General features: G+C 48.4%; 1 protein-coding gene across 2 annotated transcripts in view; it reads right to left on the bottom strand.

Annotated features, from left to right (window-relative positions):
- Nucleotides 1–27,146, bottom strand: part of CPNE3 (copine 3) — a 444,306-nt gene that overhangs the window by 64,514 nt on the left and 352,646 nt on the right. For both annotated transcript variants that reach the window (XM_069621306.1, XM_069621305.1), the window contains exon 12: nucleotides 15,047–15,101. In XM_069621306.1, coding sequence (XP_069477407.1) covers nucleotides 15,047–15,101 — 55 coding nt within the window. The remainder of the gene's footprint in view (nucleotides 1–15,046; nucleotides 15,102–27,146) is intronic.

Raw genomic sequence — 27,146 nt, 5'->3', positions numbered from 1 at the left:
GCGCATAGCGAATGCCAACTCAAATATGAAAGAACTGTTCACCATCCTCAAGGAATTAGAGTCCCCCATCCCGATCCCAGACATATGCTCTAAAGACAAAACCTGGTGTTCTAATTAAGCAATAGAACCCTTGCGTCGGGGGCATTACCGACTCAGGTACTGCCCCAGGGCCCATAGGTAAGGACCCGAGCGAAGCCCCTGACGCAAGGGTTCTATTGCTTTAGTACCCCGGCCCGCAAAAAATTGCGTGACCAGGGCACTAAAAGCTTATTTTTTTCGGGCCCTGTGGCGTTTTGCGAGAAAAAAAAAAGAAAATGGCCGCCGCCATGGAAAGGGAAAACGGAGTCCGTTTTCCCTTTCCATGGCGGCGGCCATTTTCTTTTTTTTTCTCCCAAAACGGAGTCTGTTTTCCCTTTCCATGGTGGCCATTGGGAGCGGACGAGCTGGGAACACAGGTGTTCCCAGCGCGTCCGCTCCCGAAAAAGGATCAAAAAGAAGGTAAGTGGGGTTGGGAGGGCAGGAGTGGGACGGGGGAAGAGGGAAAAAAAAACATACCTGCGTCCCCAGCGGGGGACGAGGGAAGCCCCCAGCCGTGTGGAGGCGCAGAGCGGGGATGGCCCCGCTCCGAATCTCCACACGGCTGGAGGCTTCCCTCGTCCCCCGCCGGGGACACAGGACCAAGAAGGTAAGTTGGGGGGTGGGGGGGCGGGTGGGAGGTAAGGAAGGGAATTTAAAAAAAAAAAAAAAAACTAACCCGAGTCCCCGGCGGGGGGCGAAGGCAGCCTATCTCGGAGCGGGGATGGCCCCGCTTCAAGTCTCCTCATTGGCTGAGGGGTTGCCACGCCCCCCGCCGGGGACAAAGGCCGTGGAATCCTGACGGAGGGATTCCCGGCCGGGTAGGGTCCCGGCGAGAGCCAATCAGAATGCTTGTTGCATTCAGATTGTCTCTCGCCGGGTTACTAATATCCAACAAGCACTCTCTAATAAAATAACGATGCTCCAAAAGAAAATATCCAAGAAAAAAGCCACTCTCAGCCAACCATCCCAATCCATTAACATCAACACAGTCCCACCTCCTAAGGAACAGGATCCAATTGCACGTTTCATGTTCTCAAAAACCACTACCCTCGAGGTTGAGAAAGTCAATCTCTCTCTTAAGCCATCTAATTGCCAGGGCGACCCCTGCCCTGCCCAGCTTATAAAAGACGCCGCCAGAGACCTTTCCCCTTTTATCTCGAAACTCGTCAACTCCTCTTTTGTGTCAGGTATTGTATCGACCAACCTAAAACAATCCTGGTTACTACCTTTGCTCAAGAAGCAAACATTAGACCCACTTATTCCCACGAACTACCGTCCTATCAAGACAGTACCTTTCTTGCTGAAAATCCCAGACAAGATTGCCTATAACCAGATTAAAAAATTCTTGGAACAAAATAAGCTCCTAGGAGTACGCCAATCAGGATTCCGGCCACAACACGGTGCAGAGACTGCCCTTATCGACCTAAAGGCACAGATTGATGTTTTACGAGATAAAGGCAAAATGGCTCTCCTCCTGCTGCTGGTCCTCTTGGCTGCATTCGACCTCGTGGACCACGGGGTCCTTTGCAGCCACCTAGATTCAGCTGCACAATTCTCTAAAGAGGCCATAACTTGGATCGAGTCCTTCCTCAGTGACAGGACTATGAGGGTGTTCTCCCCCTCGGCAACAGCCGACCCGATCCCCATCTTATGTGGAGTCCCACAGGGTTCTTGTGTCTCCCCGATCCTATACAACATATTTACTAAGCCCCTTTTTGATGATCTGGACCATCTTGGTATCACCTACACAAACTATGCAGACGATACCCAGATTCTCCTCCCTCTTTCTGGGGATTACAACAATGATTTGGTCTTGGTAAATAGGGTGTATATCATCTTCCAGGCATGGATGGCAACCCACGGACTATGTCTGAATGATGATAAAACAGAACTTGGGACCCACTCCAACCTAAAAAAAATTAGGCCATGACTATGCTTCATTCCTGATTGATGGAAACACTATTAAGGTGTCCAAGGAAGTGAAGACACTTGGCTTCTATCTGGACTCCACCCTCTCATTTGACAAACAGGTGAAGTCCTTGGCTTCGGCCACTACTTACACCTGTAAACTCATTAGAGCTGGCAAACACTTCCTATCTAATAACAACTGCATTATCCTAGCCAGAGCCCTAATCTTATCCCGGCTTGATTATTGTAATACCCTTTACATTGGTGCCAATAAATATATCATCCACAAATTACAAACTCTTCAAAATAACGCCCTGCGAGCGGCTCTTGGCGTGCCCAAAAGATCACACATATCTTATATCAGGTGCCAAAATAACTGGCTTTCCACCCTAAACAAAATCCACCTAAAATCGGCATCACTTTTTCACAAAGCCCTGAACAATGCCGCACCTAGTTATCTTACGGATACATTCCTTAGAAGGTGCTCAACCAGATCAGCAAGAATATGTGTCCAGTGTCAATAGCCTCATTATACCTAGATTCAAATTGTCCAAGGTTGGGGGAGGCAGCTTCCAGTTCTGAGCAGCCCAACTCTGGAACTCACTGCCACATCCCCTACGTGAAGACCAGACCTTTCTGAATTTCAGATCTAAGTATATCAATCTCCTAAAAGCTTCTGACAACTAACTGACCAGTACCCACCCAGTCTCGAAACATCCTAAAGTAGAAATGTTAGACACTACCTAGATGCCACCCTCTTCCACATGCTCCCCCCTGTTTAGTGTTAGATAGCCTGCCAGCGCCTGTATATATGGCAGTTTCGTCTAGCCTCCATTTGACCTCCATGGTCTGTGCATATTGAGCCTGCTTGCAGCCTGCCTGCACATAACCCTATAGTCTGCACACCATTGTACAGTAGCCATAACTCTGTATTTAGTTAGCATGTAACCTGTATATAACGGTATTTAATTAACATGTAACCTGTATATAACTGTATATTTATGCACATTACTGTATATTATCTGTAACCTTGTAACCTAAGCCTCGCATTTTCTGTACTGTTGCGCCCGGTTACCTCGGGTCTGGTGCGCATTATAAGTGAATAAAATAAACAAACAAACAAGAAAATGAAGAGGCAACGAGAGCTGTTTGGAGCAAGGGTGGGACTAAGAACCACGAAGAAGGGGAAGAGGCTAAGAGAGCTGTTGGTTGAAAGGTGGGTGGAGCCAAAAAGGGTAAAGAGGGTGAGAGGGATGAAGAAGGCAGGAAAGAGGTACTCGGGCAAATGAGGTTTGCCCAAAGGGATGAAGCAGACAGATAATGATCATAGAGGAGGGGGATGAAGTTAAAAGTGATGAGCGGTGGTTAAGGGAGAGAGGGAGGGAGCAAGGTGAGAAAGACCAAGAGATTGTCTATTTCCCAAATGGCAAGTTCTTGCACAATTAGAACAGCATGATAATACAGGCAAAGGTGTGTGGGTGCACGATGCTAAGGGGAGGATAAATAAACAGGGGTTGTTTTTAGTGCACAATTGTTCACATGTTTGGAGAGATATCCCAGCACCACTTGAACCCAGAGAGACTGGAAATTATGTGTTACCCTGAGACCAGTGTAGTATCCTGAATATTTGAGTGGGACTTTATATACTGTCCTGGGTTGTTATTTCCCCCCCACATTGTTACAACCCGCAAATAAACCACCTTACATATACATCTGTAAATGTCTCTATCTGGTCTATTGATCACTGCTACCTGCGTGACCCAGGGGTTTTCACAAAGTTACTCCTGACTATCACAATGGTAAAATAACTGATCAGACAGAGCCATGCTTCACTCTTAGAAGGGGTTTGGCTGGCCATAAAGCACAGTTGCTCAACCCGCAAGCACACAATAAAGACACACGGAACAGTTAATGTCAGGATTCGAACCTGGGTCCTGCTGGCTAAACACAGATTTCTGAGGCAAGTCCCAAAGACGGGACAAATACCTTGGGGGTTGGGGGGAGGGTGTGTTACTGCAGGAAATTACATGTGTGTTTTATTGGATGAATATTATGGCAAAGGCTCTGGACAGCTACACTTCGGGGGTACAGGAGCCACTGGCCATGGCTGTAGTCCATGACCTCTGTAGGTGTCGGGGCTGGGGTGAAGGCCTTGCCCGGGTAACAGTGGGCCATGCCCAGAGGTCCAATTGGAGGGGTATTGAATCGCAAGACAGGGCCAAAGTAGTTAAAGTAGCCACTGGGATGCTGCAAGAAAGTGGGTGTTAGTCCCCACCTTTCTTTCCCTTAACCGCTTCTGCCCTCTTCTTTGGATTCAGAGACTATCCAAGGGTTGGCACGGCCCCACCAATGCTTCACTTATATGATGCTGGTCCCCTGCACACAATTCTGAACACGCATGAAGCAAAGTGTAATTGTGAAGAGTAAACAAAGGCAAAATCACCTATACTCCTCAATTTTACTTTCCGTTTTGTTGGAAATAAAACGCTGCCTGCAAATTACACTTTGCAGTCAGCATTCTATAATGGATTCCTATGGAATCTGCCTGGTAATTGCCCGATGTAAATGCAAGGGTATTTCATAGGAATCCTTCGGTTTTCAGTCTGAATGAAAATCTCATGCAGGCGTAAAACTGTGTGCAATACTGACATGAAGGAGGAAAGCAGAGCGGAGATGCAAGTTCCCATTTGCTACCGTCCAACACTTAAAAGGCCATTGTGTATTTGGATGAGAAACGGTTTACATAAAACAGGGAAGAACCTGGTTGGACAAGCTATCTTAAAGGAAATACACACTTAACGAAGCTCATATCTAGCAAGTCTAGTACACAAAACAGCAGTCCTACTTTAATGTTTATATTCTCCAACAACTAAACATTCTGTTATGTACAATAATGTTCAGTTAAATGTACCATAGATTGACCATTGAGAATAGACCCATAAGAGGCAGCATTGTTCTTCCTAATACAGAACATAAAATTAGAGCACAGCAAATAATAAGGCTCAACAAAACAGACTGGAAAATAAAAGTCGGTATTATATACAGAGGGGAATTAAATTGGTACTAGCAGAGGTGATCAAGGAGGACAGGCATGGTTAAATGAGTGAAAAGAGAACACTAGTATACATGGATGGGGGGTTGTCTAAGGAAGAGAGGGGGATGAACAAATTACTTAACTCTCAGTAATAGTTTATTTCTGATCAATGCTCCTTTCACAGATTACTCATCTATGATATTTTTCTCAAGAGCCAGTTGCCTTTGGACACTTTTTGCCAGCAGGGGTTGCTGTGCCACTCTGAATCGGCGCAGCGACACGCCCCATGTCGTATATGATGTCGAGGACAGTATATATATGGAACTGCCATGCCCCATTATCTCAGGTCCACCATTTTTCTCTAGCACTCAGATGCTGAAGGACCGAAGAACCCAGGAGGTGTATGAGCTATCCTCCAAGAGGGGCAGTTTGGAAGGGTAATGAGGAATCTGTGGGAGGATCATCCATCAGAAAAAACATTACCAATAGGTAAGTAATGTGTTCATTTCTCCCACAGATCCTTCATTTATGACAGACTCCCATAGCAGTACATAAATCTGGATGAGGGAGGAGAGCGAGAGGACACCAACTAAACCAGAAAATTCTGGAGGACAGTTCAACCAGCACGAGCATCCTGTCCTGACCGGAAATCCAAGGGGGCAGAACTAAGCAGCGAGGCCCAAGTGGTCGTTTGGCATGTGTCTAACATAGGTTCTCCCCTCTGCAGGGCAGAGGTTGAAGCCAGGCCTCAGCATGAATGAACCCGAAGACTCTCAGGCGCATCCTTCCCAGGCAGATCATAGCATTCTGAGGTACAGAGTATGATCCACCTTGATGAGGTCTGTTTACTCACAGCATAACCCAGAAAATGCTGATCAAATTTTGTGATATCCTTCTTCCGAGCGACGTGGTAGCAGAGGGCACACACTGGGTCAATCTGATGGAATTGCCCCTTTGTCTTGTAAGGGGGGGGTGTAGAAAGAACAACACAGGAATATGGATCTTCTGAGAGAGATGTAAGTCCAAAACAACCTTAGGAAGGAAGGACTATTTCACTCTCAAGGTTCCAGTGTCCTTGGAAAACACGGAGTACAGAGATTTAACAGACAACACCTAGAGCTCAAACACCCATCTTGCAGAAGTGTTGGACACCAGCAAAATCATCTTAAGGGTGAACAACATTAATGAACATGAATGTAAGTGCTAAATGGATCTCCCATAAGGAACTTCAACATTAAATTAAAGTCCCACACAGGAACATGAGACTGCTGTGGGGAAAACGGGTTGCACAAATCCTACGTAAACTACATAACAGTGGGGCTTGTGAAGAAAAAGCCTTGCTCAGGGGTCCTTTTAAAAGACTGAGATAGCCGCTAGGTTCCCCTTTACAGTGCCTGCTGGTTTTTCCCGACCAAAGAAAGCATAAAATCCAAAATAGTGGAGGTGTCTCCTGACAACAACCCCATAATTTATGCCATCTGCATGCATACATGGATTTGGTTGCTGGCTTCTGAGCTGAATGGAATAAATCCAGGTTGTCTGACAAATACCACTCCCTATATCTCAGTCTCTCAGCAGCCAAGCATCAAGGTTCAGACTGTTAAGGCTCAGATGCAGGACTCACCCCCTCCACTGGGAAAGCAGGCCCACTCTCGCTGGTAGGTACCAGGGAGGGCAGATGGATAAGTCCAGAGGCTCTGGGTACCTCATCCTTCAGGCCCAGTCTGGACCGATCAAAATCAACGTGGACCCGGACAGCCATAGTCTCCGAAGAACTAGCAAAATGGCAAGAATCAGTGGGAACACAGAGGAGATCGAAGTTCCTCTCAACCAACAATGTATCCACGAGAGCTCTCTGTCAAGGAAACTCTTTGAAGCAGAAAAACCTGCGCATCACACCGAAAGCGTATAAGTACACTTATGGATTCCCCCAAAGAGAACAGATCTCCACCAGAACTTGGCAAAGCTTCCTCTTGTGGGAGGCTGAAAACTCTCTGCAAATGCAACTGTTGCCAAACCAGCGAGATGGGCTGCGGTCAGGGATACATCATTCTCCAACCCCCAGAAACCATAGTCTCATTGCTTCTCTATAGGTTCTTAAAGATATCACACCATCCGATATATTGAATTAGTACCCGGCAGGGGGGGTGAGTGTGGCAGCCTTCTAGCCAATGAGGAGGCTCGGAACACGGGCGTTACCAGATGGTATTCCCTGAGCTGCGAGCGTCCTCACGGATGGAGGCTGCCATCTCCCCCCACCGGTGAACCAGGTAAGTGGTCCTCCTGTCCCCTCCCTCATCCCCAGAATTCCCTACACACCCCCACTTACCTTCTTTTCAGTCAATTTCAGGAGCAGACGCGCTGGGAACACTTTGCTCAGGCCTGTAATTATGGGCCCCGGGCCATTACCTGAAGTGGTAATGCCCCCCTTCTCAGTGCTTAGTGCTTAAGTAGTGCATGGCTACAGACATTTCTTTGTGGGAAGGCAAAAGGAGCACTTGCCCTGGGCTCCACCTTGGAGGGGGGCCCCTGCAAGGCTGCCTGATCGAAAGAAGTCAGTTCCCATTGTTTACCAAACCTAATAGCACGTCAGGATATTTTATCCTGTGCTGTTTATGTCATGCTGCTGAGGCTCTAAAGACTAGACGTATTGGGCCTCATTACGACCCAGGCAGTAAGGGGTTAACGGCGCCGTAAAAGGTGGCGGTGCCGTTAACCCCTTACCGCCTAATTACGAGGTCCCTTTGCGGGTCCCCACCTTAACGGCTGATTTTATCAGCCGTTAAGGAAGTAACCCGAAAAGGGACTTTCGAGGTAATTACGGTACCGCAATTTGCAGTACCGTAATTACCGCCTTCCTCATTCCCATTGAGCCCTATGGGGGCAAAATGGGAATAGGGAAGGGCCAATGGTGAATGGGGAATTACCGCCCTGCCAACCTTGGAATGGGGCGGTAATTCCGCCATCCACCATGGCGCAATCGGTAAAATACCGGCATCAACCATGGCGCTAATAGCACCATGGTTAACGCCTGGGTCATAATGACCCCCATTGCCTCAGTTGTTGACAAGTACATTCTGCTCTGATGAATTCCGCCTGTAATGCTTTCGGTGTTCAATGTGGTATACAAAGTTTGTGCGTTCACTATGACACACATCCTGTAGCATTCTCACCTTTCTGTAGGAATTATATTGTTCATTTGCAATAGCCAAAGTTCAAATGCATCGTGATACATGTGAGGGCCACAATGGTTCAGAAGATAACTCAGTGTGTTAAGCACTCATTGCAGGGATATGTGTTCATATGCAAGATTTTGAATACCAAATTCCAGCAAGGTTGACTCAGCCTTTGCCATGGTGAAGTTGATAGACCTGCATTTATATGTACGTTGCTTTGTAGCTCAACAGGTGCTATTATCAGCAATTTGCCTACATTAGATAGTGGTTGATATAAAAAACGAGCATAGCATCAGTATGGTGAAAGTCTAGAAAATGGTTTGCTCGGATAGCGATTTGTAAAACCTGGGAAGTCTCCTCCAATGATGAGCATAAGTGTTAGTCCAAGAGGTGATTATGTAGCCAAATTCAAGACTGTGGAACCAAAGCGTTTATGCTTGTATCCTGCCTTGTCAGCAGATGATAAAGTGATTCTGGACAGATCATGTATCACTGACATTCCTGTGCTGTCTTCTGTGAAAATGTTTGCTTTCTCACATGCTGATGGCGCTCTTTAGCCCATTACCTGATCTTTCTTTTTATGTAGGCTGCTTGAGTGAAAGGGCTTCCAATCAGAAGAGAGCGGACCAGATCACACGCTTCTGGCAAGCATATTTTAAGGTCTGCTCATTTGACAGAAAAAAAGTTTTTTCTTTTACAATTCAAAGCTTTTTCTGCATGTTTTTAAATAACAATTTCACAAACCTGTGTTTTGGGCGTATTTAAAACTTTCAAATACAATAGAGAAATGCAGACGAAGATCACATAAATTAGTATGCTTTTACATACATGCTTCGCTTGAGGATGGAGACAACAAAACTAAAATAATTCACATTTTGCATGATATGATTTATAATAATGTTTGTTTTAAAAAATTGTCAAGGTGGGTTGTAATTTGTGTACTTTCCAAGTCAGTTCTATAAAATGGGATCATTTAGGTTCATGATAAACACTGGAAAGGAAAGCTGTAAAGTGCATACATTGCTGAGTGAGTACAAATCGCAGCTTCACTGCTCAATAGATCCGTGATACTGGGTGTTAGAGCATATTTCCCTTTTTGTGTGAAATTCTCTCCACCTGTGAGTCCACCAGCACTTTTTGCTGGATCACTGGATTTTTTACTAGTTCTCCTGACGGAGTGGGAACCTTTTTTCACACTCATTCATTCTTTCACTCTGCTTTAGGGAAGCCTGTTTACCTCTTTCTGTTATTTCATTGTGGAGTCAGCCTTTCCTACAACTTTTCTGGCATCTAGATTTTACTAAAGGAGCACACAGCACTTTCTGTGCAGTGTTGCTGGGAGCTCCTGGAGCTTTCACTTTATTTTCCCTTGGTTAACTCACTGTTACCAAGGCAGGGGGATACTTGTTATCCTACCTGTATTTTATTTTGCGAGATCAGCACACCCCACCTTACGTGGAGTGCTGAAAGGATGGAACAAGTTACTTACCTGTAACTATTGTTCTCCAGCATGTGTCTGGCATGTATTCACATGCTCATGAATATTCCCCGTCGTCAGTCCGGGAATCCTCAGTAAAAGACATTTTTACTTTCACTTACAAACTGTATTTCTCCTCTAAACCAATCCCTGTTCTCTGGGTCATAGTGCCCACAGCCAATGACAGTCCTCTCTCTAAGCCCCTCCTCTGGCAGTCATCTTCAGATTTTGTAAGCACATAAAGGGGCAGTATGGCCAAGAAGAGCCACAGAGGGGTAGGAGGGAGGGTTTGCATGTGAATCCATGCCAGACCCATGCTGGAGAACAATAGTTACAGGTTATTAACTTGTTCCTTCTCCAGCATATGGTCTGGCATGGATTCACATGCTCATGAATAAAGAATACATAGCAGTAGAACATTACACAACCACGGGAAGTGGCAAGGCTCAACAGAAGCAATTACTCTTACCTCTGGAACAGGCTCATTTCAAGTGAAAAGGTTGCGTAGCACTGCTTGGCCAACTCTGGTCTCCACCCTAGAATCCCTGGCGACGCACGCAACAGAATCTCGTGAAGGTATGCATGGACCTCCACGTAGCAGCCCTGCAGATGTCCAGCAGGGGCACACCAGACAGGAACGCTGTCGTCGCAGCTATCGTTCTGGTGGAGTGGGCTCTCGGACAGCCAGGCAGAGGTCGGTTTGCCAACCGATGACAGTGCAAGATGCAGCCGGAGAGCCACCTTGAGATGGAAGCCTTGGACAAGGCCTTCCCATGGTTCACAGGACCAAAATTCACGAACAGCTAAGAAGCCTTCTGAAAACTCTTTCCGCGTGCCACGTAGAACTTTAGAGCACAAACAACGTCCAGAGAGTGCAAGGCCTTTTCAGTCAGTGACGAAGGCTTCGGAAAAAACACAGCTAACACCAAAAGCTTGTTGAGGTGGAATTCCGACGGAATCTTCGGCATGAAGGAGGGGTGCATCAGCCGTTTGTCAAGAGAGGAACTTGAAAGGGGCCTGGTGCATAAGCTCAAAGGGGGCCCCGATGAGCCTCGTTAGCACCACTTTGAGTACCACGCCGGGGCAAGAGCCTTCACCAGCAGGAAAGATCAAAACAGTCCTTTGAGGAACTCCATGACGAGATGATGGGACCAAAGAGAAGATCTTCCTGGAGACCTGGTGTAGCGGGAGATAGACACCAGATGCACATTGGTCAAGGAAAACAAGCATGGAAGAATCTGTGGGGCCACAACCCTCGACGGGTGATCTTCTGTGACCGGCACCACATAGCGAAACGCTTCCACTTGTGACTGTAGCACTTAAGAGTCGTCAACACTCTGACCTTGGCAAAGACCTCCACGCAGTCCGCTGGCAACTGGTATCCTCCAAACTTTAGGGCTGCAGGAGCCAAGCCCTCAGGTTCAGAGGTCATGGGTCTTGATGCATCCATGGTGACCGTCTCCTGGCACAGGGGGCTTTGGAACCCTGTGCCCCAGGCGATGTTGGAGTGAACGACCCACCATTGTATCACCCGGCGGAATTACTCGCTGAGCGGAATCCTGTCTGCAAAGTTTCCGGACACCTGAACCCAGCGAGCATCCAGGAACTCCTGACGAGGTAGACATCATGCCGAGAAGCGACTTGATAGTCCACACTGTGGTGGTCTTCAGTGACCGCAGTAGTTGCACTTTCCCCAGAATGGCTGCTACCCTCTCCTCCAAGGGTGATGGCGTCAAGCAGGACTTCAGATAATTGATAGAGAATCCCAGATCCGTCATCAGCTGGATGGTCGTCTCTGTGTGTCCGACGGCCAACTCTTGTGAACTGGCCCGAATGAGCCAGTCGTCCAAGTACGGGTACATGTGTATTTCATGTAGACGCAGATGGGCTGCCACCGGTGCCAGGCACTTTGTAAACACCCTGGGGGCCGACATCAGGCCGAAGGGGAGGGCCTTGAACTGGTAGTGCTGTCCCTGCACTACGAAGCGTAGGAACGTTCAGTGCTTCTTGTGAATGGGGACATGGAAGTAGGCGTCCTCCAAGTACAGCGACGTCAAGAAGTCTCCTTCCACCAGTTGGCCGAGCACGTGCTGCAACGTGACCATCCTGAATTTTTGAGAACTTGGCGAAGGGACAAAATGCATTTACAACTCTTTGTGCAAGGTGGCATGGAGTGAATGTCTTGTGTCCCCAAGCATCCTATCTCTTGCTTTCCCTGGCATTATGGAAGGAGGAGAAAGAGGTGGTTTTGAGGTTAGCCATCGTGGCTTCCACCAAACTTTCCAGGGCTGTATGTATTGAAAGGGAAGCCAGATCCAAGAGTGCGGTGCAATGCCAGTTGGAAAGGTTCTGGTCCACGGCAAGGATTGGCGCCTACTCTCCTACGCCTACAAAACAAAGGCTTCCACTGCTAGGTTGAAGGGTAGTAGGGTCTCTCTCTTAGGGGCCTCATCCAGAATGTCAGTCAGTTTGAAATGAACCTTGGGCTTGGTGGTTGCTGACAACACCTGTGTCTCTACCAATCTTGCCCATCATTTTCTGAAAGGATACATGATGTTAACCTGCAAACATCACTGGAAGGATGTCCAGTTCCAGAGACGTATTGAGGCCGATAGCCACTCTCAGGTTTGTGGCCAGGTCCAGGAAGTCATTTCCCCACCATACAACTCCTCTAAGAATTCCCCTTCCCCTCTCGACTAATCGGGTTCCATCCAATGTCAGACATCTTTGATGTAGACCTGCCCATCATAAAGTAGGCATACTCCTAGAGGGCACTGGAGTCAACAGCGCTGAGGGGAGCTAGTGCTGAGAGCTCAATGCCGAAGGCAGAGCAGCACGGCACCTGGTCGGACCTGTGTCTGTTGGAGCCAGGTTCCAGTCAATAGGTGTGCAGTAGCGGCCCCCTGAGGATACCCTGATGTCTAAGCGCAGTGAGTCCTGCAGTCACCAGGACAGGATAGGGCCGAAAACTGCAATTTTGGGACACTATGCATTGAGGAGTAGCTTGGGGTCTGGGATGACTTTCAGTGTTTCTTCTTCTTGTACTTCCAATCTGTAGAGTGATCTTCTTCCTTTCGCTGCTCAGTGCCCAGGGACATCCCTGTGAAAAAAACTGTGCAATGCTCCTGTAGGCCTATATGGATTGGAACGACCAGGAATCCTGCAGATTGTGTTCTTCCCCCAAACAATACAAGCAGATCCTGTGGGGGTGCTGGAGACAGCCATGCGTCTTCTACAATCTGCACAGAGCTTGAAGCCAGGGACATCCCGGTTTTAGGCATGACACAGTCAGAATTTACCAAGCTAAGTGGCGTTCTCAAATCGCACTGAGTGCAGGGAAAAAAGGAAGTGATTACATGGGCGAGGTGGCTCCATATATATTGGTCCCTCTGTTGTTTCCGGTGTGGGGCAAGTACCAGCACCCAGTAGAGCTGACGTGGAGCCACACTTTGCCTCCTGGTGGGGAAACAGTTTCTGAAGGTACCTGGCGCTTGAGATAGAATGTCAGAGATTAGGTATTTGTGGGAGGAAGGAATCCATTTGAAAAAGTTGATTGGTTAGAAAGCGTGATCACAAAAGAAAGAGGCTATGTGAGGGATGGGTTTGATTGTATGGGAGAAGGAGACCATATTTGGATGGGAAAAGGTCCTGGAGGTATACAGCAGAGCTAGAAAGTAGGGGATATTTGGTATCGAATGTATGAGTGAGCAGCTGGAGCATCAGACATAATAGACTGAGGGAGTAGAAAATGCTGGAAAGAGAAGGACCATAAAGTTGAGGAGGCAAGGTAGTTGTAAGTGATGCAAGGGCTTAGGACAATGTTGGGAACTGGAGTATATAAATTAGCTAGTGTAAGGTAGGATGGCAGCAAATGTGGCAGGAGAGGCTATATAAAGGCCTTGGGTGAGTGATTACAACTGGGTGCGGGAATTTACTTGTCTCCATGAGTGATAGTTTGGCACAGTGTAGGATATTTTGGGTGTAGAGATGTTGCATGTGGGAGAGGAAAGATGTAGGAATAAGTAGGTGAGCAATAAGGACAGGAGTGAACAGTGGGTGCTGGGATGCTGTTTACAATATTTAGACTAAGTAAGGGAGGGAAATACAAGAAGGAGGTAGTAATTGGAGTGACTGGGTTAAATGTGACAACTGCATTATGGGGTAGAAGAGAGATGGAAAAAGAAACCGAATACAACCAATGATGGAAAATGAGGATCAAATACGTGTCATAATAGAGTGGCAGGAGAAATGCAGAGAACCAAAATAAGATGTCATATGTCAGGTAAATTAGCAACAATGGTACCAGTAAGTGAGAGAAGAGGCTTGCAATACAGAGTCAGTCATGGGGCACAGGAACATGTAGTGTGAGACAGTAGTCTCATTGGGATTAAAGGACATAGGGATTTAACATGTAGTGTGAGACAGTAGTCTCATTGGGATTAAAGGACATAGGGAGGACTACTAGGTTTGCAGTAGTGAATATAGGTGGAAGGGATATGGCCATATGGTTGAAGGACATAAGTAAAAGTGTATGTGTTTTATAAGATGCAGAAGGGAAGGGTCACAATGGTTTGAATGTTGGCAGAGTGATGGCACCTGAATTCATAATTTGAAGCATTAAATGGGCATGGGGTGAGAAAGAAGAAAGTCAGGCACATGGGTTTAGGTTATTGATTGGCTTAGATGGGATAGAGAGGGTTCTGGAGAGAAGCATATTTAATGGGTGAATGGATGGTAAATGAATGATGACATGATGGAAAGGCAAAAATAACTTAATGGCCAAGAGTGATTAAGGACCGAAGGACAGAAGGAAATGTAAAGAACTGTGGGGGATTAAGAGTAAATGGGAGTACTAGATCAGATAGGGATACAGGGTTTGTGGGTCAGAATTACTCTGCGTGTAAGTAGAACACTGTAAGCGTACATGCTTAGGTGTAAGTAGCAGAAATGAGTAATGGAAGGGTAGGTATTTCACACGAGAGGATGGAATGAAGCCAAGTGTGTAGATGATATAAGTATTATTTTCTTAATTTACTTTAGATGGCACTCATATGGGTTGATTCTGTACCCTGTACCCTGGAAAGGGCTGGGTGTGCAGAGGAAGCAGAGCAATTTTTCACTGACTCCTATGGTAGGTGTAGCAATATGCCCTTTTAAAGACAGCCTTCCAAAACTAGCTTTTACCCTTAAATCTTAATTATTGACCTGTATCCTTAAGTTCAGTGCCCTTGCAAAGTGGAAAACACCCCACCCTCTTTTATGCTTCTGCAGATCACTGAGTAGATGGGGGATATTTTCACACAAAAAGAAACGAGGTTTGAGGTGCATATGAGTGCAGGTCTGATCAAGGTAGGCATGTGAACATCTAATTACCTGCCACGATGGTGGTACCTGAGCACCAAATCCAAAAGCCGGGAACATTTTGTCTCTGAAATCAAATAAATGCAAAGTTAATTTGATAGTAAGATACACCAGTGCATATCTCAATGTAGTGAAAACCTTGTGGTTACAGTTGAAACAAACATTACATCACTGTCATTTCTCTTTCATAGCATGCTTTTATGAATGTGAGATGATGATACCAATTTGTTCCAGAAAGGCTTGGAAGAACATCTGATTCCTCTGTTTATTTGTTGCGATTCCTCTGTTTATTTGTTGTGGGTCAGATGTTTATGAATTTATGATGAGGCAGTAAGTTGGCCATGTTTTAGAAACATTTTAAACAAAAGATAAGCCAGCAAAGCTACCTATTGTGGAAAGGGGTGACCAGTTTAATTTGGAGTCATTGGTAGGCTATTCTTCAGCCCGGTCTGTGCTCGATAAATGCAATACATACATAAAAACATACTTTTTAAAAATGTCTTTTAAAACATGCCTTAATTAAACGGTTCACATCATAACATCATCAAACCACATTGATATCTCACATTATTGCAATAATGCACTGCCATTTACACTGCAAGGTACTTGCAACATTGGTTGGGGCATATTTATAAGTTTGACCGGCCCACACTTCATCATGTTGTATCCTGTCAAGATCCTGACCATTTCAGTCCTCCACTCCACACAGTCGTATCCCCTCCTAGATTGGGGTCTCTTCCCGTGCTATCAGGTAGGTCGTTAGCGGACCCCATATGCCTTTAGTCCTGTTCTGCTATCCACAAAGGGCTGCATAGTCTCTGTCCATGACACTCAGCTATATTAGGTCTCTCAACCATTTGTTCACACCAGGCGGGGATGCAATAGTCCATTTCATCAGTATGCACATCATGCAAGGCGCTAATAGTTTGCCATAATGCTTTGGTACCCCCGGTGACCATCCGAACATACCGCACAACAATGTACATGGAATAGTCTGTCCCAGCATACACAACAAAGAGTTTTTACTTGTTCTATTGGCATCAACCCTCAAGAAAAGATTAGCCTTTAACAAAATACACAAAGGCTCATGAACAGGAATCTGATTCAAGAAAGAACACCAAACCTTCTGAAAACCTCAGAAACAAGAACTTCAATAAACAAGACACTAATCGTCACTAGGAAAATTCAACCTACTGACCATCACAACAATGTCAAAAAATACTCTTTTTATTAATATAAAAAATATCAAATACAGTTGTTCAAAGACAAATAGTGCATCTTCGCATGACAGACAAAAAACAGGTACATATAAAATTTTAAATAAACCAGGAAGTAAACACTTCCTTCCTCTTTACCTAAGGCTCAAACAATATGACTAGTATAGCCTTGTTATCAGAAGACAAATTTTAGTCAGCAATCCACTTATACAACTCACAATTAATCTATTCAAAGTCAAAATAATACATACCCACTCATCCCAACATGTTTCATTCCTCACACAGTCAACATACCATAAAATCAAGGGAAATTCATCAGGGGAAACAAATGCCTGGGGAACATGTACAAAATGCAACCAAAAAATCAAGTCACAACAATTAATGACTTAGTCAGGATCTACAGTTTATTATTATACTGTAAAACCATCCAAACTCAGTCACAGCTTCAAAGTATGCTGCCTTGTGGGGGAAGGTGGTGGTAGTTCTCGCCTGAAAGAGAAATGGAACATCGGTATAGCTATGCCTTCTGTCCATGACATTAATTCTTATTCACAGTTGGTTAAGTCAAAAGTGAATATTTGTGGTATTTTAAATTTTAAACCACATTTCACGGTATTTATATTATTAATATTAACTGCCTCAGGAAATTTAAACAGCAGAAGCTGTCACACTTACTCTATTCGTAGTTGTCAGATAAGCAAAAGGAAAATTAGATATAATCAGAGTCTTAACTTAATTACACATTTTGCTCCACGATCCAGCATCTTTGTCATGACCCCATTCACTGCCTCCCAGTAGGGATGCAATTTGGTACACGACCATAGCGTATGCACAGTATCAGCTGGATCTACATTACACCTTGGGCATTTGCTGGTTTGGCGTTATCGTACTTGTGTACTCGCGCTGATGAGATATAAGCTCTATGGAGGGTTTTAAGTTGGATTAGTTGCAACCTGGAGCTGATGGCTTGCGTGTGTGTTATGCCACACATCATCATTCACTGTTTATCAGTGAGGAACCCCCCCCGGAGTCCTCCTCCAACCTGATTTTGCAACTGAGGGGGATGCAGTGCAAGTCTGCCTGGATGATCTTGTATATTGCTGATTCCACTCCTCTAGATCCCGGCGAGTTTCTGATGTATTGCAGTAATGAGGTCGTCTGCGGGATTTCTGGGAATACTGGGAACCACTTCCTAAAAACTGCCTTCATCCTGAAATACTGTAATCTGCGTTGGGGCCCTTCACCCATTTTATCAACAAACTCTTCCTGTGATACAAACACTCCATTCGGGTACATATCTTCCAGTCATGCTATTCCCGCTCCCTCCCACTGTCGCACTATGGACACATCGCAAGTTGGTGCTAGGGCCTCTATCTGCCATAGTGAAATACCTGGATCAAACGGGTGCTCCACCCCCAGTCTCTTCATGGTCCTCCTCCAGGTGTGGACGGTGCATGCCACTGGGTCCCCCTTGCATTTGTCTGCAACCCTGCCAGAATTCAACACTCCCTGTAGAGTGGGGATGCACCGAGCTCTGCTCAATACGAACGTGAGGCGTCTGCGGCGCCCCTGGCATCCAAAACCGTGCAAAGGATAATTGTGCTGTCAAGAAGTATTCTTCAATGTCGGGTGAGCCTATCCCCCCCTTCCCACGGCAGCGCTAGCACCTCCCATTTTATACGTGGGGCTTTCGGGTGCCATGCCAGCTTTATCATTTGGGAACACACTTCACGGAAATAGCCCGTTCCCGGCCTTACCAGCATGTTTTGAAACATTTAGAGGAGTTTGGGGACACTACCATTTCACCCACAGCCACCCTGCTCATGAGTGTGAGCGGGAGTCTCAACCATCTGTTCACAATGGTTTGTAGAGCCTGTAGGTAGCTTTTATGGTTATTGTTTAGCAGAGATTGGGCTTCCCTGCTAACCTTAACTCCTAGGTACGTTACAACGATCTGTTCCCAGCCGAACTCCTCTGTATTTGGCGGGCATGCAGTGGCCTCATTCAGGGGGAACAGGGAGGACTTGGCGCGGTTCAATCTGAGTCCGGAGGCCTCGCCGAATGCTGCTAATTCCGTTGTTAGTGGTGCTAGATTAACAGCCAGGTTCTTAATGCAAATGATTGTGTCGTCCACATACAGCAAAACTAATTCGATAGGCCCTCCCATGGACAAACCCCTGTCTCTGTGAAATCTCTGCAGTCTGCAAGCCAGTACCTCAATTGCGATGGCAAAAATTAGTGGAGAGAGCAGGCACCCCTCACTGGTCCCTCTCACAAGCTCAAACAGGGCAGACCACGTGCCACCAATATTTATTTGAGCACTCGAGCCTGCATACAGTAATCGTACTGCTTTCAAAAAATATGCGGGGACCCCCACCTGGGTTAGCACTTCGAACAGGTACTTCCACTCAATGGAGTCAAATGCCTTTTCCACGTCCAATAGTGCGCCACTGCCTGCGCTGAGGGGTCTATTTGCTCCAAGATTGCAAACAGTCGCCTGAGATTCAGTGAGGTCGATCTCCCAGGGATAAACCCTGGATTATCCGTGTGACATATGGAAGTAGGCGGTCCGCCAGCACATTAGCAAATATTTTTGTGTCAAGGTTTAACAAGGAGATCGGGCGGTACGAGGAACAGTCTAGCGGGTCCTTCCCTGGCTTAAGTATTAAAGTTATCACCACTTCTTGCATCGAGGATGGGAGTATTCCTGACACCAATCCCTCTTCCCAGACCCCCAGCATGTGTCGAGCTACCTCTGGACCCCATTCTTTATAAAACTCAGCCGTTATACCATCTGTGCCCGGGGCTTTCGAGGTGGGAAGGGCCTGCACCGCGCCTGTTCCTCGACCGTGAGAGGCTTAGCCAATGCTTCGGCAGCTTCAGCACTAAGCCTACGTAGAGCCGCTGCCTCGATATATTCTCTAAGTTCGTCCTCCGGTAGAGTACCTCTCGTGCCATCCAAAGATTCATAGTACTCGCTGAATATCTCTGCAATCTCGCTTGGCTTCATTGCTACTGCCCCCTTTGACGTTCTCACTGCTGTTATTTCCCTGTACCCACATTGATGTCAGACTAGTGCCGCCACGTGCCTACTCAGCCTCCCCTCCTCCCCATATCTACGGGCCATGGTAGGCTGTGCAAAATATTTCAACTCCCGGTCCGCCAGTTCTCAGAAACGATCCAATCCTTCCTTCAGTTTGGCAAGCGCACTCAATGTCTTTAGCCTTTCCCTCTCCCCTTCTCTGTGTTTTACTTCGAGTTCCGCTTCATTAAGTTGTCTACGGATCAGTTTTAGTACTCCCATTTCGGTGGACATGCAGCCCCCCCTCAGTACCACCTTGAACGCCTCCCACAGCATCCCTTTCCCCAACACTGTACCCAGATTTTCCTGAAAGTAGTGTTTAATCAAGCAGTGTATCTCACTCTTAAACACAATATCTAGCAATGCTGCCGGCTTGAACCTCCAAGGGGGGCGAGGTGGCGTTGTCTCTAAGCGCATGGACCAAAGCACCCGGGAGTGATCACAGAGCGGTCTCAGAAGCAGCTTGCACCCCTCTGTACTATGTACCAGATGGGGGCATGCCAGTATGTAATCCAGCCTGATTGACGTATTATGTGCCGTAGCGTGATGCGAGAACCCCCCTTGCCCCAGATGCTGCAATCTCCTAACATCTCCCAACTCCAGTGCCTCCATTACTTTCTGCACTGCTTCGGCTGCCCTTGTACGTTTCTTTTTTCCTCTTGATCTGTCTATGCTTGGGTCCAGTAGTACATTGAGATCTCCTGCCCACAGTATGTTAGTATCTAGGTATTCTTGGCAACGCAAGAGCATGGTGTTGACCAGGGCCAACTTTACTTTTTCCACACACCCTGACACTATTACAAACCTCCCCCGGGGTCTATCATGGTATCACTAACCCTGAATCCCAGCGATTTGTGCACTAGCATCATCATCCTTGCTGAGTATGCTGAGTATGTAGTGGAGTTCTTGCAATTACGCCAGTTCCTGGCAACCCCTTCATTCCCTTTCCCCTTGAGGTGGGTTTCCTGCAGCAAGACTATCCTTGCCCCATGTCTCTCGCAGTATTGCATCACTTTGCGGGCTTTACGTGGGTCATTCAGCCCCCGCACATTATTTTCTTATATGCCATTGCTTGGGTGAGGATCAAACAGTAGGGCATGCGAACCCCGCATCATCACCTGTACTAAAGACTGCCTTGTGGTTTTTCGGTGTAGATGTCAACCTTTTTGTAATACTCCAGCTCTGCCAACTAGACAACTCCCCAACTCCCTGCCCACCCTACCACCCCAACATTCCCATGCTCTGCACCCCTTCCTCCCACACTGGCCGCCCCCAACCTGCAGTGGATAACCGTGCCCCCACATAGCAACATAACACAGTAATTAGCACGGGCAACAGCCCGCGGGCGCCGGACACCACCATCCAAGTGGCCTTCAATTCCTAAACATCAGAGGTGGACTAACATCAAGTAAATGTTCTCAAGTGCCGCATGACTGACTCATTACATTACTAGCGCTGGTTTAACATAACCCATTGGGGCTCTGGCCATTGTCCGAAACTGCTAGGGCTGTCTTTATTCTATACGTTTGCCATCGTGTTACCCCTTTGCACACTTTGAGTGGTGGGATACTGTTCTCTTATGTTGTAGCGTCTAGTGGGTCACTTCAGCAAAGTTTCAATGAATTTGTGTACTGCTGCCAGTTCAGTGAAGTGCGTCCTTCAATTGTGCTGGACCCTTAGTTTGGAGGGGTATTGCATAGAGTATTGCAGCTCCCGCCCGCATAGTGCCCTCTCCACAGCTGCGAAGGGCATGCAAGCGTTCTGGACAGCTGCAATGAAATCCAGGACACATTACTGTTCTCAAACGTGAGGTCGCCGAGTTCCCTCGCCCTTCTAAGTATAGTGTCTCAGTCTCAGTTATTTAGTACTTTCGCTATCACTGGGAGTGGGTTTTGACCCGGTCTCGGGGTGAGCTGTGATATCCTGTGTGCCCTTAAAACCACAAATTGGGAAGACAGTGGTGAACCCTGCAGCACATCTTTTATAAAAGTCTCCATGAATGCTTCCATGTTCTGTTGCGGGAGAGTTTCCGGGATTCCCACCACCCTAATATTGTTTCTCCTGCACCGCCTGCACGCTTTCATTGCTGGTGTCCTCCAGTACGCTGACTCTTGTTTCCACATCAGAGGTTCTACTGCTCTCTTTTATCTATGCGCTCCTGCATCCTGTCCACTTTGTACGTCAGGCGGTCCAGTTTTGTGTTGATGGCGGCTAACCCAGAGCGCATTTCTGCGAGAACCAGGTGCAGCTCTGAGGCCGGTGGGTCCCCGCTTGGTCCCGCTCAAGCTCCCGCAAGGGATGATGTAGCCGCCATTGTAGGGGGTTCAGGCGTGGTCTCCTGGTTGTTGTTTTTTTGTTGCCCTTCTTTCTGGGTGAATGGTAGGCGGGTCTGTCTTTTACCGCCCTTTGCCATAAAGCCTCCGTTTATCGCCGCCTTCTCGGGCCCCTGGCCCCTCACCTGGCTTGGGGCCTGTAGCTGGCTCTGTCGTCAGTGGTCTTCCCCTGTCTGTCCTACTTTCAGCTGCTAACACTCTCAGCCTCGTTCCTCTGCAGCTGCCCCCTATTGTCGGCCTGGCTGTTTTGTGCACTTGTGCTTCTGCACCACTACTACTAGCCACACCGTTGGGCGTGGTGAGGGGATTTAACTCTCCCTTTAGGACAGGGCCTCTTCTGGCTTGCTCCCCTGCACACCAGTCGTCGCCATGTACGTTCTTCCCACTCACTCAGCCTCTGATTTGGTCAATGTTTCCCTTTCTTGGTGTTGCCGTTCTCCCCTCAGCTCCTGTCAGGATTCAGGATTCTCAGCATGCCTTCTTCACCCCTCCCTGCAGCTCTCTCGCCCCTCTGCCGCACTTTTGTCTCTACGTGTCTCTGTGTACAGTCCTTGATGGTTGCTGCTGTTCAGTAGATGCAACACTGCACTTGTTGTCTGAGCCTGTTATAGATTGCCAATAATGCGGGGTCTGCGCGCATCGTTCCCAGCTGTGGCCTGTTGTGGCGCAGGGCCAGCCTGATGACTTTTAATGTTGCCCCTGTGTTTCCTTCCCCAGTGTTCTCCCGTTCGCCTGCATGCCCGTGCTTGTGTCCGTCTGTATACCTTTTAACAGGCTCCTGCTACCGGCCTGTGCCCAGGGTTTATCCGGGACTCCCCTTTGCTGATTCCGGGCGGCTCAGGTAGTGTATGTCCCCTCACTTCACTTTGGGCACTTTCCCGCTACTGCAGGGAGGATTGCCGCAATTTTTTTAAGTAGCGTTGGAAGCAGAGGGGTGTCCTTGGGGCTCCGGGGCTGCAGCTGAGTAAGCGACTTACTTGTATGGCTCTGTATCCCGGTTTCGTTGGGATGGCGCTGGCTGGCCTGCTACCGGCCCGGTTCCATTCCCACTCCCGCTCTCACAATGGGGATGACCAGCTAGCCGGGGTCTCCAGGACCTTCCCCCTATGGCTTCAGCAATTCGGTCCAGTCACGCGGTCCGCCCCTGGGGGTCCAATCAGCGGGTCTGGTGTTCGCCGTCTATCGGAGGGGACCTGCCCTCTCCCACCTCTCTCCTCCTGCCCGCCTTTATCCGTCTTGGCAAGTCGTCCTTTTTGGCCGAGCTCCTCGGGTTTCCCGGCCTCAGCTCTTGGCTGTACCCCACGGGCAGTGGAGATCCGACTTCCAGGTCGCCGTCCGTCGCACCGGATCAGGTTCTTTCAAGGACGCAGCCACTTGAGTTGTCCCGGGCTGCGAGCTGCGGGTAGTGGTAGCTGTTGGCAGGCACCTGGGATTTCGTCCGCCAAGCCACGCACAGGCACTCAGGTGCAGCATGCACCAAGCCGCGCTCTTGGCCTTCCCTCGTCCGCCACGCACTTCACTGCGTCTGCGCTTCTGAGGATCCAATCACCACCAAACTTAGCCCTCTACTCCTGCCGCCGATCCGACGACCTTCACCTGAGTTTTAGCATGTTTTGGCCCGGATGGGTTAAGTATTATCCTGCACTTTCACAAGGCTTTCCGGGAGCTTCACGAGAGCATGGCCATCTTGGTAGTGGGCTCTCTAGCACCCGCCCTGATTGAACTAGTATCAAGTTATCAAATCAACTCATTAATCAACATTTACTGGAATGAGCCATTCTGGTAAGTAGAATGGGGGGCGTGGCCAGCGCCGATGGTGTAAAGACGTGTCTGTGAGGAGCTCCCGTCTCGATCCTGGCCTAGATCCTTAATTCGATCGAAAATTTCGATCTGAACAAGATCCAAGCCCATACTCCGGTGGGGGAAGCGATTCTGGCACTGCTCGGCGCAGGAACGAAGAGAAACGGAGCCAGCGTCCCTGAAAACGCAGCACCCGAACTGATACCCCCGGGAGAAACAAGATGGCGGACGGCACCGAGGCCTGACGGAAGAGCAGATTAAGCCGGCAGCGAGGCAGCGGGGAGAAGGTCGCGTCGAAGGAGTCCCTGTGAGTAGAGCGGAAAGACCCCAGTGGAAACCAGGCGCAGGACCGGCCGCCCTTAGATCTCCCTCCCCCCCAGAAGCCCCTGAGCGCACAGGAGAGCCTCCGCATTACCCAGGGGAGCGAACGGAACTACATCCGAGGCCTTGGGACCGCTGCAGAGGAGACACAGGGGGTAAGCGGACAGCTGCCATTTCGAGGGAGACCTGTCGGTGAACTGCCAGCCGCGAGTGCGGTGGTGCTCCGTGGGCCAGAGAGGCAGCAGAGTTAGGGGACCCTTGCCGCTGTCGTAGCAGCGTACTGCACGGGGCCCTCCTCCCTCCCTGAACAGGCAACCGCGCGGTTGAAGAGGGAACGGTCCACGCTCAGACGAACCGGAAGACTTGCAGACCCTAACCCAACACCGGGGAGCAGGAACTCGCCCGTGCCGCAGACAGCAGGGCCTAGCAGGGTTACAGGACAGCGGCCCAGCGTGCTGAGAGATCGCAGAGCACTCCATTGCCCAACCGGGAGAATACCCTGCGCAGGAGCGTAAACTTAATTGCACCCCCCACTGTGTTCTCCGGTGCCATCACTGACTAACACTGTGCATCACTGCATAACGCCCGCCTTGTTGCTCACTTTCTAAGGGCTCGTATCTGCCTCCACAACATTAAGAGGGACAAATGTCTACCTCACGAAACAAAAACAGGGGTGCAACAATCATGGACTCGTTCTCAGGGGCCAAACCCAAACAGTCCAGCCAATATGAGATCCCCACACGGACGGAACCCCCTGCAACAGTTGACGACCCCAGCAACGCCCAAGTGCTGCAGGCCATTGCTACACTCCAAACGTGCATGGAGACCAGGATAGATGAACTTAAGGTAGACATGCAGCTCATCCGCCAAGATGCCCGCAACCTAGCGGAAAGAATAAACACGGTGGAAATAAAACTGCAGGACACCACAGACACTGCCAAGGACTTAAAGCACAAAGTTATCGCACTTGAGAAACAAGTGGCTCATCTCGAGGCGAGGTCTGAGGAAGCAGAGGGAAGGGCCCGCCGCAGTAACATCCGAGTCCTTGGCGTTCCGGAAGGGATGGAAGGCACCGACCCCACGGAATTTATTGAATCCCTATTAATACAAGAGGTGGGAGCTGGCAAGCTTACACAGGGATTCTCCGTCGAGAGAGCCCACCGCTCCCTACAAAAACGACCCCCACCGGGATCACACCCACGCCCGATGATAGCCAAGATCTTAAACTTTCGCGATAGAGAGACGATCCTCAAATTCTCGAGGGACGGAGGCGAGATCAGACGCAATGACTCCAAGATCGTTATCTACCCAGATTATACCCCACAAGTGCAGCGCGCCAGGAACTCATTTATACCTGTCAAAGCCCAACTGCGGAAGCTGGATCTTAAATACATGCTCCTGTACCCCTCGCGCCTTAAGATACTATACAAAGGCAAAGCTGTCTTCATGGAGACTCCGGCAGCAGCCACTATGTGGATGGAGCACAATAATTTGGCTGAGGGAGAGGATCACGCCCTGACGCCCAACGGCTGATCACGAACAGATCTCTTTGCTGTAATGATCAATTAGTTCTCTCAAGGACGGGAGCTATAAGGACTACCCACGGACATCGTCACAACCCACCCCACCCCAAGCATGGCTGGCCTATGGCCAACACCACATCCGCACCTCACGACCCGGATCGGCCTATGGGTAGCGGAAGCCCCCGAGCGTTGTCCTCCCAGAACGACTGCTGGGGGCAACACACAGTTATCTTTCATATTAGATCCACCTGTTCGAGTGGTAGTTAAATTTGTTCATAAGTCTCCGTTTAAGATATCAACACAACAATCATGGGCAACAGGAAGATCACAATGCGCATTACTGACGGCCGACCCAGGGGGCATTTGTTCAGCACACGAAGCTGGCTTGAAGACGGTTGAGACTGCCATGAGTTCAGCGCTCCAACTCCTCTACCACCATCATGTCTACACGCCTTAAGATCGCCACTTGGAATGTGAGGGGTTTGGGTACCTACTTACGCCGCAACAGAGTTAAATCCTTTCTACACAGGAAGAAGATAGGGCTGGCCCTATTACAAGAAACCCACTTAACCAAGGAATCCACCGCGACGCTCCAATCCGCCTATTTTAAATTCGCAAGAGGGGTGTTCACTTGGATCAGCCCTCACATCCCCTTCCAGCTCAAAAAAGCCGAACAGGACCCGGAAGGAAGGTAGGAAGGAAGGTACGTGATACTCTGGGGCCACATCGAACAAACTGAGGTATGCATTGTCAATTCATACCTCCCCAACAACAATATCCCTGCGCACCTTGCTATGTTGTACACAAAGATTACACTGTATAGAGACACATTCTTTATCTGGGGAGGCGATTTTAATTGCGTCAGTGACTCAGTGCTTGACAGATCCGCTCCTCCCTTGGGGGGCCCGTCGACCGCTACCACCGCTATGAATGTCATGCTGAACCGCCTAGACCTGGTGGACATCTGGCGGGAGCAACACCCAGGGGATCGAGGCTATTCCTTCTACTCCTCGCCACATAATCTTCACACCAGAATTGACTACCTCTTTACTGGCAGAGAAAGCTTTCCCCAGATTCCTTCTTCCAATTATTTGGGCCGTACCATCTCTGATCACTCTCCCCTGGTAATTGAATGGAACGTCACGGGCCCCAGACCTCCTATACCCACATGGAGGATGCCCACTGAGGCACTTAAAGATTCAGAGTTCAGGGAAGATCTCAGGGAATCCCTAGAGAACTACATTCGGGAGAATAAAGACAGTGTTGACCACCTAAGCACAGTCTGGGATGCTCTCAAAGTGGTTGTAAGGGGAGAGGTCATAGCAAAGGCTGGAGGAATGAGAAAACGCCTAAGAACTGAACTTGAATTACTAGAAACTGAAATAGAACAGCTAGAATCCAACACCCTGGACCCCCAACCGCAGGAAGACAGGCTTGCCAGTACAAGGGCCACCTGCAAGGAAGCTTGGGACAGACTGGCCAAATTTGATTATATCACCAGAACCAATAAAGCACACGCCCACGCTGATAAACCTGGTAGACTGCTCGCCTGGCTGTGTAGGAAAGAACACCCTAAACATTCGACCACAGCCTTAAGAGATGCTGATGGCACATTACATCGGACCCAACATGGGATTAACGACACTTTCGGGCAGTTTTATGCCCAACTATACTCCCATAATGACGTGGTGCCCCTTGAGGAAATTTCAAACACCTTGGATGAAATTGGCCTGCCCCTACTCCCGCTGTCACATAAGGAGGCCTTGGATGCTGATATCACCACAGATGACATAACCGATGCCATCAAGTCTCTGGCCACTTGTAAGGCCCCGGGCA

This window comes from Ambystoma mexicanum, chromosome 5q (genome assembly GCF_040938575.1).
Source record: "Ambystoma mexicanum isolate Mex_15411 chromosome 5q, UKY_AmexF1_1, whole genome shotgun sequence".
Lineage (NCBI taxonomy): Eukaryota > Metazoa > Chordata > Amphibia > Caudata > Ambystomatidae > Ambystoma > Ambystoma mexicanum.
Note: the sequence above shows the minus strand (reverse complement) of the source record. Positions and strands in the feature narration are given on the sequence as shown.